At 52.2% G+C, this 14,236-nt stretch overlaps 4 protein-coding genes across 4 annotated transcripts, besides 4 other annotated features; 2 read left to right on the plus strand and 2 right to left on the minus strand.

The window, feature by feature from the left end:
* Positions 1-1,852: part of a mobile genetic element that runs on past the window's edge.
* A 523-nt stretch (positions 1,853-2,375) lies between these two features.
* EKO05_0005735 (uncharacterized protein) lies at positions 2,376-3,542 on the minus strand (the record flags this gene model as incomplete). The annotated part of the gene is made up of 2 exons (XM_038939723.2): positions 2,376-2,975; positions 3,033-3,542. The coding sequence occupies 2 exons, from the start codon at positions 3,540-3,542 to the stop codon at positions 2,376-2,378; spliced, it is 1,110 nt and encodes a 369-aa protein (XP_038798753.2).
* Positions 3,543-4,402: 860 nt separating this feature from the next.
* Positions 4,403-4,431: a tandem repeat.
* Positions 4,432-4,717: 286 nt separating this feature from the next.
* EKO05_0005736 (uncharacterized protein) lies at positions 4,718-7,054 on the plus strand (the record flags this gene model as incomplete). The annotated part of the gene is made up of 1 exon (XM_038939588.2): positions 4,718-7,054. One exon carries the CDS (start codon positions 4,718-4,720, stop codon positions 7,052-7,054), a length of 2,337 nt encoding a protein of 778 aa, XP_038798754.2.
* Positions 5,068-5,115: a tandem repeat.
* A 602-nt stretch (positions 7,055-7,656) lies between the features above and the next one.
* Positions 7,657-8,193, minus strand: EKO05_0005737 (uncharacterized protein; the record flags this gene model as incomplete). Its single annotated transcript, XM_038945820.1, has 1 exon — positions 7,657-8,193. The coding sequence occupies one exon, from the start codon at positions 8,191-8,193 to the stop codon at positions 7,657-7,659; it is 537 nt and encodes a 178-aa protein (XP_038798755.1).
* A 1,319-nt stretch (positions 8,194-9,512) lies between these two features.
* EKO05_0005738 (HECT-type E3 ubiquitin transferase) lies at positions 9,513-13,139 on the plus strand (the record flags this gene model as incomplete). The annotated part of the gene is made up of 1 exon (XM_038945821.1): positions 9,513-13,139. One exon carries the CDS (start codon positions 9,513-9,515, stop codon positions 13,137-13,139), a length of 3,627 nt encoding a protein of 1,208 aa, XP_038798756.1.
* Positions 11,595-11,647: a tandem repeat.
* Positions 13,140-14,236: the final 1,097 nt, after the last annotated feature.

Below are 14,236 nucleotides of genomic sequence, written 5' to 3' on the forward strand. Positions count from 1 at the left end.
TCTGCCAAGACCACACCAAACCTCCACCTTACCACGCAATGCCTCAACAACAACATTAATCTACGCCCTTAAGAGAAGCTGCAATACAGCTTGCGCTCTAGGCAATTAAACAAGACACAACGCTTACCCTGTAACGCGCTGCAGCTATATATAACACGCCTTACAGCACACTACACGCTTGATACACAGGACGACCTGCATAAGCTAATTGTACGCTAGTTTAACAGATTATAGACCAGACTAAGGAGGACGTAATTACTAAGTACATCCTTAAGCTAGATACACAAGGATTTGCCCCTTAGCTGGCTGCTGTAGCTAATATAGCTAATTCTTTACGTGCTAAGTGCAATATAGGCCATGTTAGCATAAACTAGCCTAACACGTTTGTTAAGCGCCGCCCTAACCTTAAAGTAAGGTTTAATTGCAAGTACAACTACAAGAGAGCCCTCTGTAAGGATCTAGAGATTATTAGGGGCTAGTTTAGGCTTGTAGCAAATGTTAAAGCTAAGTATAGCATCTAGGACAATAACATGTACAACTTTAATAAGACAGGCTTTATAATAGGCCAGATATTAACAGGAGCAGTTGTTACAGGCTTAGAGCGTTAAGGACAGCTAAAGGTAGTGCAGCAGGGTAATTAAGAGTAGATAATAGTTATACAGGGCATTAATAGCACAGGGTAGGCTATTCTACCCTTTATTATCTTTAAAGGCTGCAACCACCTCTCTGCCTAGTACAAAGAGGACAATCTGCCCTATAACTGGGTTATTAGAGTCTCTAAGAACAGATAGACTACTAACAAGCTTAGTCTAGACTGGTTAAAGCACTTTAATGCCTATACAAAGACGCGCACCTAAGGAGTGCACTAGCTGCTCCTTATTAACAGCCACGAGAGCTACAACTCCCTTAACTTCTAACAATACTGTAAGGAAGCAAAGATTGTTACACTGTGTATGCCTCTACACTTATCTTACCTCTTATAACTACTAGATATAGGTTATTTTACCCCTCTAAAGAAGGCATATAGGCGCTAAGCTAAGAATCTTATATATAACTATATTACTTATATTACTAAAACTAAGTTTCTACTATGCTTTATAGACGCCTATAAGGAGACATTTACTTCTAGCAATATCTAAGAAGGCTTCTAAGGCGCTAGAATAGTCCCCCTTAACCTAGAACAGGTTATAATAGGTCTTGATGTCCGCCTACGTACCCCACCGCTACCTACTATAGAAGATAAGCCCTAGCAGTCCTAAACCCCAAGCACTACCCTGCAATTAGGGTCGCAATTAACGCTAGTTTAAGAGAGGATTTAAAGGCATGCAAGCAGCTTACTAACTTTAATAGTTAAGGCCTTTAAAAAGCTTGCTAAAGGCGCAGCTATAGTAGCGCATAAGCTAGTGTTAGCTTAAAGGGAGATTACTAGGCTTTAAGCAGTAAATAAGGCTGCCACGCAACGTAAATCGCATAAAAGAAAGTAATTACAGCAGGAGGGAGTCCTAACAGCTAAGGAAGGCCTTTAATTAACTACTCTAACTAAGTTTAGGGCGCGTAGTAATAGTAAGAAGGCAAAGAAGCGAGTGCGCGCTAAAGAAGGGGAAGTAACCTAAAGACGCTGTATAAAGTGCTACAATATTAGACATAACTTATGTATATATAAGAAGGCTATAGAAGATGTTTCTAAATAATATTATATACTGCACTACTGTATATAAGGCCAAAGTAGGCTAATGCAAGCTATAATAGGGTAGAAATTTGGTGTGGTCTTGGCAGAGTGATCCGCTCACCCGTTTGATCCGCTCACCCGTGGAGTACGTTACCTTATATAGTCAACAACATAGGTTTATAACGCTATTTACTAGCATATGCAGCTAAAATACAACCCTACTAGTAACCAGATAATGTAAGTAGACACCCCCGTCTAATTTTAGAAGACACTCCTGAAATCGTCCGATTGATCCAATTATTGGATCCAAGAATCGGATAAATCGTGCGAAGTAAACAGGCCCTTAGCTAGTCCCGGCCTGCCAGACGTTTCTAACTTCTTGCGCATTGTAGGCATGAATTGCACGTTGGGACTTGCAACAAGGAGACGTCTCAGAGCAGTAGGACAGCAACAGGCGGGTGCGACGTTTGTGTACGTGGCCGTGTGCAGCTCCTCGATAGGAAGACATTAGTGACGCTGGATGCATTGGGTTCAGTAGATACATTTTAGCAGAAACGAGCAGAACGGTGGCTGACTGAGGAAACCCAAGTCAACGGTAAGAGCAGAAGCGTGCGTTCAACAAGATTACATTTGTACAGTTGATTGTAATTTCCGTCCTTTGTAGGCATCTCTGGCTTTTAGCTCCCCCGTCAGACTATAAGCTGGCTCATTTCTTCTCGGCCACTTCCTTTGTCTTCCCTCTGCCTACTTCAACCGCCGTGTCCAACCCGCTCCACCTTCTTGCGATATGCTGTATCCCGAAAGGTAGACACCCAAGCACCTGGACGTATCTCGAATAAAGCGGCAACGCGACTTCTCCGCTCTCGCCTCTCTCTACTAGCTTGATGATACCCTGCGCCATCTCAGCTGGCGTAACGAGGGGCCCGAAGAATTTGCTCGGTGCGTGTACGTGCTCAAACATCTTCGTGCTCATCTGCCCCGGCTGTACTAGGATCGTCTTGATCTCTTCTGCGCCAGGTGTGTGCTCGAGCTCGGCGCGTAGTGACTGGTGCAAGGCGAGAAGGGCGGCCTTCGAGGCGCAGTATGCGGACAGGTTTGCAGCGCCCAGATGGCCAAGGACGGAGGAGACTGTAACGACGGTGCCGCGGCCTTCCGCAAGCATGTGCGGGAGGAATGTTCGCAAGGTCGTGAAGTGGGAGAGAGTATTTACACGGAAGGTTTGTTCGACTTCAGCGGCGGTGGAGGCTAGGATTGACTTTGTGTGGACGATACCGGCATTGTTGATCAGGATCGTAGGAGGACCGAGCTGTTTGTGTCAGTACTTGGTCCGAGACGTTTTGCTTTTCAGTTGATGCTAACTGACATCTTTGATAATCTTTGCCGCCGCAGCTTCCACTTGCTGCGCATCGCCCACGTCGCATTGATAGTACGCCACGCCCTTCGCCTCAGCCTCTTCCTTGTCCACCGTCTTGAGGTCCAAGACTGCAACGTTGGCGTTTCTCATCCCATAGGTCTCTGCCAAAAGTCCTCCCAGCCCATCCACACCGCCTGTGATGACAATGACTTCTTCACTCAGATCGACCTCCCTGTGCGCGCCGAATGCGATCCTGTCGCTGACGATTCCAAAGATGCCAATAGCACTCATCGCGATGGACCAGCCAATAGCGATGCGCATCTCAGGCGCCTCATACTTTGTGTACTGCGCGCGCAGACACAGTACGACGATCCAGGATACAAATGGGTGGAAGACGGTGTAGCCGAGCACGTACCATATCAGGTCGATAGTCAGGTACTGATGCCATGGCGCGTCCGCTCTCGGTCGTTGCGACTTCTTGGGCGGCTGGAAGGGCACCGTCTTTATAGCGGACGACATTGTGGGTGCTTCGATGCAGGAGGGTTGCCGATGCTCGAGCATGATGTAACGATGTGATGAGCGGGTGGGGCCGAGCGGGCGCGCAACGAAGGCTCGTTGCTTTTGTGACTTGAACAAGTCTTTAGGGGGACAAACTATCTTGCAGAGTACGAGAAGCGCCTGGAGACATGAGGAATGGCGCAAGACATGATTTGGGCTTTGGTGCCCTTATTACGCATTTAGTGAACTGCGAAGCTGAAGGGAGCAGCGTTTCATTGACGTCGCGCCTCAGGCGTCGACGCGCTGGCCTTATCTTAGCGTGCTTTGCTTATCGAGGCGTTCAGCCGGAGCGTATCCACTGTACTCGGTACGAGACTACGAGTTTAGGCTCTCCCTGACCAAGGCACAAGCAAACTGCTACCAGAAGACGACTTGGTACGGCAGCAGATTGATTGAGCTTGCTTTCCCAAATCTGTCAGAGCTATGAGAGTAGGGCGGCTGAGGCTGCTTTGCGGCTGGGTGTAGATCTCACTGGTGCACTGCAGCCTTATTGCATGTCAGTGCATGTCAGTGCATGACAGTAGTGGAGAGGACAGCCGGCATGACAGCGTTCGAGAGGACAGTCAGTAAGACAGCATTCGAGAGGACAGTCAGCAATACAGCATTCGAGAGGACAGTCAGCAAGACAGAGCATGTGGAGTGACGCTGCACTTGAATGCCAGCGTCTCATTCGGTGAGCGTAGGTCCCCTCTCCTGCCCAGCTCAAGCCTGGGGAAGCAAGACAGGGATGCCCTGAGCTCGGTGGTGAGGTGCGCACGGCGTTACTACAGCAGCCCAACTCGTCCACATCAGCGAAAACAAACCTGAGGGCCAATCGCGGCCAGACACACGCACACACACACACACACACCTGCATCGAAGCCGGTGACGACATGCTGTTGATGCTGTTGCTGGTCTGACGCTCCCCCAGATTCTTCAGCTACGAAACTCGGCTTTTGCCTGGCCATGTTCACCTGTTCACGCGCCCAACGGACCATCATCTGAGCTGCTCCGCCTCACGACGCCGGCAGTGAGACAGTGCACGAAGCGCGGGACAGCGTCAGCACCTGCGTCTGCCTGGCGGGCTCGACTACAAACACGCGCGCTGGGTCTCTCGCCTCACCTGGACGCGCACGGCGCCCGCACACCCGCCCATCATGGTCAAAGCTGATGCCACGCGAAATTACTACGCCGACCTGAAAGTCGCCGCCAACGCCAACGAGAACGAGATCCGCAAGGCCTTCCGCACGCTCGCCCTGCAGTACCACCCCGACCGCAACCCGGGGCACGAGGCAGAGTTTGTCGTCAAGTTCCAAGAGATCCAGGCGGCCCACGAGGTTCTGTGCGATCCCACGCAGCGGCAGAAGTACGACAACGAGAGGAGGAAGTATCGCAGCCTGAACGTGCCCACGCACACACCGAACACACCACGGGCAAGACCGCCGCCACCGCCGCGCAACGCACACACCACCAGCACGCCGAGCGGCTCCTACTACCGCCCTCCGCCGCCCAAGCCCCAGCCCCAGCCCCAGCGCCCACCCCCACCACAGCACCACCAGACGTACAACAGCGGCCAAGACAGGTTCAAAAACTTCCGCCCGCCACCCACAGCCCAACGACCGCAGTCCGCGCAAAAGGGCGCGCAGGACAGTGCAAATGTCTTTACAGCATGGCAGAAGATGAAGACGGGCGCGCGGGCTGAAGAGCCACGCCCGTACAACTCCACAAATCCCAACAACCCCAACGGCACTCCGTTCGGGCGGAGTCAGAGTACCAGAGTGCCATCTGGAAAGACTGGCTTCAATCCAGGCACTCCAGGCGCAGATGAGGGGCCGGCCAAGTCTGGTGGCTATCGATCAAGCTACGCTCGTCCGACTGCAACACCCCCCACACCTGCCGACTCGAGCTCACCCAACACCGATGTTCCCTACTCGGAGGGTAACCGCATACGGACACCATACTATTCCAAGGCTTCAGGCATGCGAGAGGAGGGTATTGGAAGATCTGCCAGCATGCGCAACTCACCGTCGCACTCGCACCAGCCAAGCTCCTCCAACGATGCAGCATCGCACTCAGATTCAGGTCAAAGACAGCAGCGGAACTCCTATAGTGGAAGGTCGACTAGAGATCCTTTTCCCCAGATGTACCCCGACTCGAGCGACGAGTCTGAAGCAGACGTCTTTCGAACGAGTACCGGGAACAAGCAACGAGCTCACCCGCCACGAAAAGCTCCACATCCGCCTCCTCCTACTTGGGACCAGAATACCTTTGCAACTCCGCCGTCAAAGCATCATGCTCCCCCCTCTGGGAACGTACCAAACAGCTTCAAGAGCATGAGCGAGGAGAGCATCAACATGAAGTTTTCGCCTTCTGATTGGCACGGCAAGTTTCAAGGCACCGCTGACTATTTCGCACCCAGCGTGCAGCCGGCCGCCAATGCCAGAGGGCCCCAGTCACCCACACGAGGGAGAACAGCGTCACAACGGACGACACCAACATTTCCATCATCGGGAAACACGTTCAAAACACAGTTTGGCTACATGCCTCCGCCGCCTCCCGGTCCACCTCCTCAGGCCAGCTTTGCTCCCCGTCCTGAGGCTATGCCTCACACTGCAAAGTTCAGTCCGGAAGTGTGGAGTGAGACTTTCAAAGAGGCGAGTTGGGCAATGCCGAGTGAGGTCTCTGACCGTAAGAACTCTGAAACTACCAAGCGGCCGAAAGCTGCCGCACGGAAGCCCTCTGTACCCAAGACGCAAGAACAGTCTGACAAGTCACGACCCAAATACCAAGCAACTGCAGAGGAGCCAACAGGCGAGCCTGATGAGATGGATATTGATTCAGACAGCCCACCAGCTACGAATGCCAATTCCTCCACTACAAGGCCCAAGACAGCACCATCGTCGCCAAGAAAAGAAAAGACAAGGAGGACGGGCTCTGTACCACCGAAGAGTGCGCCTTATCCTGCTCCTGCGACCGCGCCCTTTGCCCCAGGCTTGAACGGTCTCTCCGGTATCGCATCGGTTGAACCCTTCCTCCCAACCCAGAATGGTGGTCTGTCGGAACTTGATGCGCTCAAGGATACCCTTCCGTTCCAATCGCAGGCGTCGGCCACCCACCCTACGAAGCAGAACTCGGCTCGAGCCCTGAAACTACCTCCAGTACCCATGGCCCCTCACGCTCCTCTCAAGCTCGATCAAGCTACCACAGACGCATACTTCAGTCACATGGAAAGCTACGCCAGGGCCTTCAATAGCTTCAGCAAGGGCATCACCAATCATTTTGCCTCCCGAAGCGCAGAGCTCGAAGGCCTGGAAGATCGGTTTATTCACAATCGCGGAGAAACAAGCAAGAAGCTTGGCTTTGCCAGCTATCTCAACAGGATGAAAGAAGACGAGGCGGTCATGACGATGTGGAAGATTGCGCAGGAGAGACATATCCAAGCCTTGGAAAAATGCGAGGAAGTCCGAAACAAGACAATCAAGCTGTATCAGTGAGCGAATGGAGATGCGGGCGTACAATTTTGCTACAGTTGTACTGACCATACTTCAGCATTGGCGTCCCAGAGCAAGACACCAGTCCAATGAAGTTGATGAGGGAGAAGTTAGTCGAGATTGTCGCTGGGCTGGCGCTTCGCCGGTCCGCGTCGGTGTCCATAGCGACATCAGTCCCAGCTCATACTGTTGCGAACGCTCCATCTCGCCGACACTACTCACTCCGATCGGATGCCGGCGCGTCGGCTTGGCGTGAAGAGGACATAGATGATGAATTAATGTCGTCAAAGCCGGAACATTTAAAGTTGAGGAAGAAACCGAAGAGACGCGCACTTGGTTAGCATGGCGCATGGGCATACTGTGTGGGATACCCTCGGTGCATCGTATATATATCAGTGAGCATTTGAAATAGCGTGTTACATTACCAGCATTATAGTAACAGCAGCATTGCGAATACAACTTCTGCGATGTGACTATCATGATATTCTAGTCGTAAAGATAGCATAGAGGACTTCCCATCCTGGCCATCTCATACGAACCCAGCACCGCATGACCCCAGAGGTCTCCCAGCTCGGCCCCACCCATCTCTGCAACACCCATCCTCATCATCGCCGCATACCCCACCAATACCTCACCAGACCCCACACCGCCACCACGACTGCCGCCACCACTGTCAATACGAACACGCACCAACAGCACACCTTCCACCCCTTCACCTCTGCGCTAGTGCCCCCGTGCCTGCTCGGCGTCGTCTGGACCACGTCGTCTGCAGTAGGAACACTTGGCGTATGCGCCCAGTGGAGTCGCTGAGACGCTGCGGCTGCTGTTGGTGGGTATGTGAGAGCAGCAGCTGGTGGCAGCGTGGAGGCATTCAGTCTGCTCGCGACGCTGGGCGTGGGGTCTAGGTTGCCGTGCTCCAGATCCGGTTCGAAGGTGCGTGGAAAGGCTAGGAGGACTTCAGTGGGACGCACGGATAGGGAGGAGAAGTGGGCGGAGGTGATGGGGAGCATTTCGTGGTTGTCGGTGGTGTCGTCGTCGTGTACGCTGGAGGTGTACGGCGGCGGCGGAGTGTTGGGTCTTGGGGCGGACGGAAGGGGGTTGTTTGGTCCGAGGATGCTGTTACCAGCGGGTTTGGGCGACATGTTTTTCCCAGTCTTCAGGGTGGGTGATTTGGAGAGGGGATTGGTAAATTGAAGTGTTGTCTTTGAGAGAGTGCGAGGGATTGTAGATGGCGATGAAACGTCGCAGAGGGAAGAAGAAAGAATAAACGCTAGAAAAACGGCTCGAATATTGGGACTCCATGGCTGTGAGCAGTTGCTACCAGAGGAGGAACGTGGATATTGGTAATCTGTCTTCGGTTCGTGGATGTTGGAGACACGGTTCGTTCGTATGGTCCTTACCAAATAATTGGAGAGTCTGAGCACATTTGAGGTGTAAAAGAACAAGAGTAGCCGGTAACGTGGAAAAGAATCGAAAGACTATTATTGGAATGATACAAAGCCAGTAAGAGAGATATCAGCCGATCGGCCTTGGGAAAAAAAGAACGATATCGGTATGAGAAGATACGACTGATTTAGACTTAATGAAAGCCACACGAAGACACCATTTCTGACTCCCTTGGTGAGTTACTAGGGCATTTTGGAAATATCCCAGAGCAAGTTCAACTACAAGCTTAGTCACTTACCGGGTCTTGTGTCTTCTGCGGTTTTTAGGTACTTTGGGTGTGCGGTCTTTGGTGGAACCACCAAATCGCGGTCTCCGTCCATTTATGGTATGCTTTGGCACAAAGGAAGCCACTTCTGCTCGCTAGCATGCTGCTCAGTCCGCTAGGCTTGGAGATTGACGAATCTAGAACTTGTTTAAGGTGCGAATAAATACTCAGTCTCGCTGAATCTAGTGGAGGCGTGAAATCTGGCAACATGGTGCGGAGATGCTGCGTGAAACTTTGTTCTCACAGATTCGCTGGCATCGTTTGCGAAAGTAGTGCGGACATCGAAGTCGGTGAAGTGCTGAAGTGCTGAAGTGCCGGTGAACGACTGTGTGAAGGCGGGAGCTCGATGGCGTCAACGTCGGGCACGGACTTGCCTCGGCCGGACTTTGTAGCGGTGATGCTGACCTACCCTCGTGTGTTTACTGGAGCTTGATAGAAGCCACTCGAAAGTGACTTTGCCTCCACGGTCGCTTTTTGTGCTTTTGCGTCTCCTTCCGTTTTGGCTTTCACCACGAACTGTCTTCACCGACTCTCCATGACGCAACGCGCAACCTCGACGTGTCGATAGCGCCCGGCTGGACATCAAGTTCCCATTTACGCCTCTACCCTGACTCTACAAACGCAGAGCCCATACAGTCCGTAGACTGGAGGGCTCGATCACGATCGTATTAGAGGTTGAGCATCTCTTGATAAACTCGCCTCCCGTCTCAGCACCTCCGCCGATTACCCGCACACGACCGCCCCGCCACCATGTTCACCAGCTTCACCGGAAACCCACGGCGGTCCCGTCAGGTCAACCTTTCAGGTCGCAAGACGAACCCATTCGGCACACCAGGCACTGGCGCCGGGTCACAACCCGCCCTGGACCGCGCGCAGCAAGAGCGTGCACAACGACAGCGAGAAAGAGACACACTCAATGCGGCGAAGAAGATACAGAAAGTATGGAGAGGACATGCAAGCAGACAAAGAGTCGCCGACTATCTACGCCAGACATGGGATGCTACAGAGAAGGAAGACTGCAGCCATGAAGACCGCCCATCATACAACGACGAAAAGACGGCATTATTACAGTTACAACGACTGTTGCGCTTTGCATCCACACGCAAAGAGCAAGACCTGGAGCGCATAAGACATCTCGGAGCCCGGCTACAGTCGACCAAAGAGCTGAATGTGGAGGCACGAGATGCTTCGTGGCCAGTGGCATACTTCAAGTTTGAAAAATTGCTGCTGGCAGCTCTGCAGCGGATGAACAAGGTACCAACGTCTTGGTGGAATAATGGGTCAGAGAAGCCGGATGAACAACCTGTGAATCTCATTTCGATTTTGCAGTTCGTTGCTGGTCAGATTCCCTCAGAGACATCTCAGTATGCAAACGTCTACTACAACACCCTTGCCGAAACTATGTCGAAGCTAGTGCCAACCCTGTTGGACACGACGATGGAAGCCGCCCACTGGATGACATTGGAGACTTTCCTTCGTACGATCCTTGTGCCCCTCAAAGCAGTGACTGGATACACTTTGGACGCATACGATGCTTTCGGGCAAATCTTCATGACTCTCCCACTGCTTAGCTCTGATTCAACCTCGCCGCTCATTCGGAAGTTCAGAGACGCACTCGCTGAGTCCATCAACTACAAGCTACTCGCCAATGCACTAGCCACCTCACTCAAAGCGTCTGGTATACAATCACGCCCCCAGCTCAAGAGCTCGACCAGTCGTGTACGACTACTTGGCTTGTTCATTTACTTCCATCGATATGCGCATAACTTCGATTCACCAGAAGCTTACGCCATACATCAGGACTTTGTTATGGTTGTGTCTTTGATTCTAAATTCGCTGCCAGTCAGCATCTTTGGCAAGGATGAGATCGTGATGGACATATCCGACGAGAAAGATGTCTCCGCGGACACCGTCACACAGTTTCTCATGGAACAAGTGCAGTCCCTGGTCAATCAAGAAGGCATTGGCAGTCTTTTGGCCGGTTCATCACAGTCCTCTGGAGCGTCGGAAGACGAAAAGATCGACGAGGCGAGACAATTAGCCAACTACGCGCTTGCACTGCTTCGTTTTTTCCCTAAAAGGGGCGATGAGATACGCATGTGGCTGTACATTGGTCCTCCCGACAATAGAGATGGTGGACGGAAGTCTCCGGCGATCAGATACTTTTGGGAAGCTTCAAAGCGTTCATCAGTGTTTGCAACTATTTTCCGCGATTCGCGCGCCGCTATCGAGCTCTTGAAGCCGAAGACCTCAGACTCCAGTGCTTCAGGCCTGATTCAGCATGGTTTTTGGCAAGCGGCGCAACAAGAAGTCAACCGTGAGGCTGCTGCTGCCGATGAGTGGAGGGTCATACTTGTCTTCCTCGAGCTGTACACATTTGTGCTCAAAGTGACGGACGATGAAGAGTTCTTCTCTGCAGGAAAACAGGACGGACTTTCTGGCCAGGTACGCGACAGTGGTCTCCCTCTAACCGAGGTGAAAGACCTGACGACATTCTTGAAGAATCTTGGGTTCACGTTATACTTCAACGCAGCCGACATCACCCCGGCAGAAGAGCGCACAAATGCAAGCACTAGCCTCAACTTCTACAACTACCAGGCTGTAGAGAATCAATCCACCAAGGAAGCACAAGAGCCTTCTGTTGGCGGCGTTGCAGGCCTTAGTCTCGATTATGTCAAAGGATTGGTTACTGGGCTCTTGCGTATGGTGTACGAGAGAGATTCACGACGCACATTCCTACCCGCTGATCACTGGCTGATGACTTCGCGTTTCGACATGACTGGCTTTATTCCAGCTGTGGTTGAGGAGGAAGAATCACGGCACAAGATCCAAGACGAAGACGCTGGTGATGTCGATGAAGAAGAGGAAGAGGAGGATTATGACGACACACCACAGCTGATCGGCACGAGCCGTGTACAGCAGCAGCGCAGGCTGGAAAGGCTACAGCGGCAGCAGCGCAAGGCTTCACGGAGAAGATATTTGCAAGCGGTCGCACCGCGCTTAGAGATTCTGCAGAACATGCCTTTCTTCATTCCATTTACAACCAGAGTAAAGATCTTCCGCGAGTTCGTACATCTGGACATGACAAAACGGAGAAACACCGCTGATCCAGAGGCTTGGCGGGCGAGAATGATGTTTGGCGGTGGGCCTGGCGACAAGCACTCTGCAAGGATCCGACGCGATAACGAGTTCGAAGATGCCTACGAGCAGTTCTACCCACTGGGACAAGGACTCAAAGAGCCTATACAGATCACTTTCGTTGACCAGTTCGACGCACCAGAGGCTGGTATCGACGGTGGCGGAGTGACGAAGGAGTTTCTGACGAGCGTTACAAACCGAGCTTTCATGCCTACAGATTCCGTGGACATGTTTGTTGAGAACGATCAACACCTTCTCTACCCGAACCCCGCCGCGGTTGAAGAGCACAAGGAGCTGTTGAAGCAACAAGGATTGCGCGAAACCTCTCCAGACTTTCGACATGAAGTCACCGAGCTACTCCATCGCTACGAGTTTCTTGGTCGTATCATAGGAAAGTGTTTGTACGAGGGGATTTTGGTGGATGTCAACTTTGCGGCGTTCTTCCTTCGCAAGTGGGCGCTCACCGGCGGCACTGGCTCTGCACCGAACGAATCCGGATATCGTCCTACCCTCAACGACCTTCGTGATCTTGACGAAGAACTTTACCAAGGTCTCCATAAACTCAAAACTTATCCCGGCGACGTCGAAGACTTCTCGCTCAACTTCACTGTCACCGACACCGTTGTCACTGACCATGCCTCATCCCCTAAGAAAACCAAAGCCATCACCAAAGACCTTAAGTCCGGCGGTGCCGACACAGCAGTGACTAACCAAAACCGCTTGGTCTACATCAGCTACATGGCACGCCATCGTCTTCAGAACCAGCCATATCTGCAGACGACCGCCTTCCTCCGCGGCCTGAGTACAATGATACAACCGTCCTGGCTTTCCATGTTCAACCATTCAGAGCTGCAAACCCTCATTTCTGGCACACGAACTCAAATCGACGTCGAAGATCTGCGCCGCAACACCATCTACGGCGGCACCTACGTCATCGGTGACGATGGACTTGAGCACCCCACTGTACAGCTCTTCTGGAGAATCATGAAGGACATTAGCGATGACGAGCGGCGTGCGGTTCTCAAGTTCGTCACATCTACGCCGCGAGCGCCGTTGCTTGGGTTTGGTACACTGAATCCACGCTTCAGTATCAGGGATGGTGGAAGTGATCAAGAGAGGCTGCCTAGTACAAGCACTTGTGTAAATCTGCTAAAGCTGCCGATGTATAGAGAATATGGCGTGTTGAAGGAGAAGTTGCTGTATAGTGTGTTCAGCGGAGCCGGGTTTGACCTGAGCTAGAGAGCAATGGGGATGGAGTGCTGTACATGCAGGTACCGAGCGAATGAAGGCATTGGCGTGTTTGACTGATTTTACGAGACCGATTGCTGATCGTGCACGTGCAAACGGGCCTGACATGAGAAACACGAGCTTTATTATGCGACGTTTGATACTCATGGGTGCGCTGCAACAGTATGATACGTAAAGACTGTGCTCTCGTATTCGCAGATGTACTTGGCACCGCGGAGGGGTTGTAGTGATTCGGGGGTCCTGGTCGGTGCTTGAGTCTTCACACCAGTCCTATTTTCAGTGAAGCAAGCAAGCACAGCCTAGCCTGTATGCGTACGGATAGACGATGAGAGCACGCATGAAGAAGTTTGGAAAATCTCCTATGCTCTGTGTGCTCCGGTTTGAAGACGAGAAAAAGTCACACATCTATCTACTATGCACAAAGCGTTCGACGTGGAATTGGCACACGGCGAATGTAAATTCCATCTTGCGAGTCTGGCAGTCTACCTAGCAGCTGCCGGATCCTACCCACCAATTGAACGACCTACCGAATTCGAACGCATTCAAGCGACCAAAACCGAAGCACCGATGACCACTCAGTTTGGCGTTTCATCTCCTAGTCAATGTCATAATCGCAAACTGCTCAAGGGCAACGCGACTAGGCCGGAGGCTCGTGCCCGCGACCACGAACCATTCGAGACGGTAATGCCAGGGCAGACCTTCCCTCAAGTAGGAGGAGAGGATAGTATAGGTACCTAGTGCTTGTTGGCACTGTTTCTGACAGACGCCATGGTCGTGGCGGAGAGTGAGGCTTAAAGCTGCAGGGGTGTCGCAGTTTCCATTCGCGCCAGACGAGAACGCCGAGCTCACCGATCCCCACGACCTTGGGTGCGGCGCAACGACGATCGAGCACACAGCGCAATCGATTTGGGCAAGAAGAAGAAGGATGCTAGCCCCTGCCTCGTTTGTCTGCACAGGCTCCGCAAGTCACCGAATGGGAGACTTTCTGTTTTCAAGGCACGCGATCTTCTCAAAAGAACGGCCGGATCGCGGAGGGCGCGCATCGAGATCGTGAATGCGAGTGGCCCCGCAACAGCGACATTTTCGTA

Source organism: Ascochyta rabiei, chromosome 9 (genome assembly GCF_004011695.2).
Source record: "Ascochyta rabiei chromosome 9, complete sequence".
NCBI classification, from domain to species: domain Eukaryota; kingdom Fungi; phylum Ascomycota; class Dothideomycetes; order Pleosporales; family Didymellaceae; genus Ascochyta; species Ascochyta rabiei.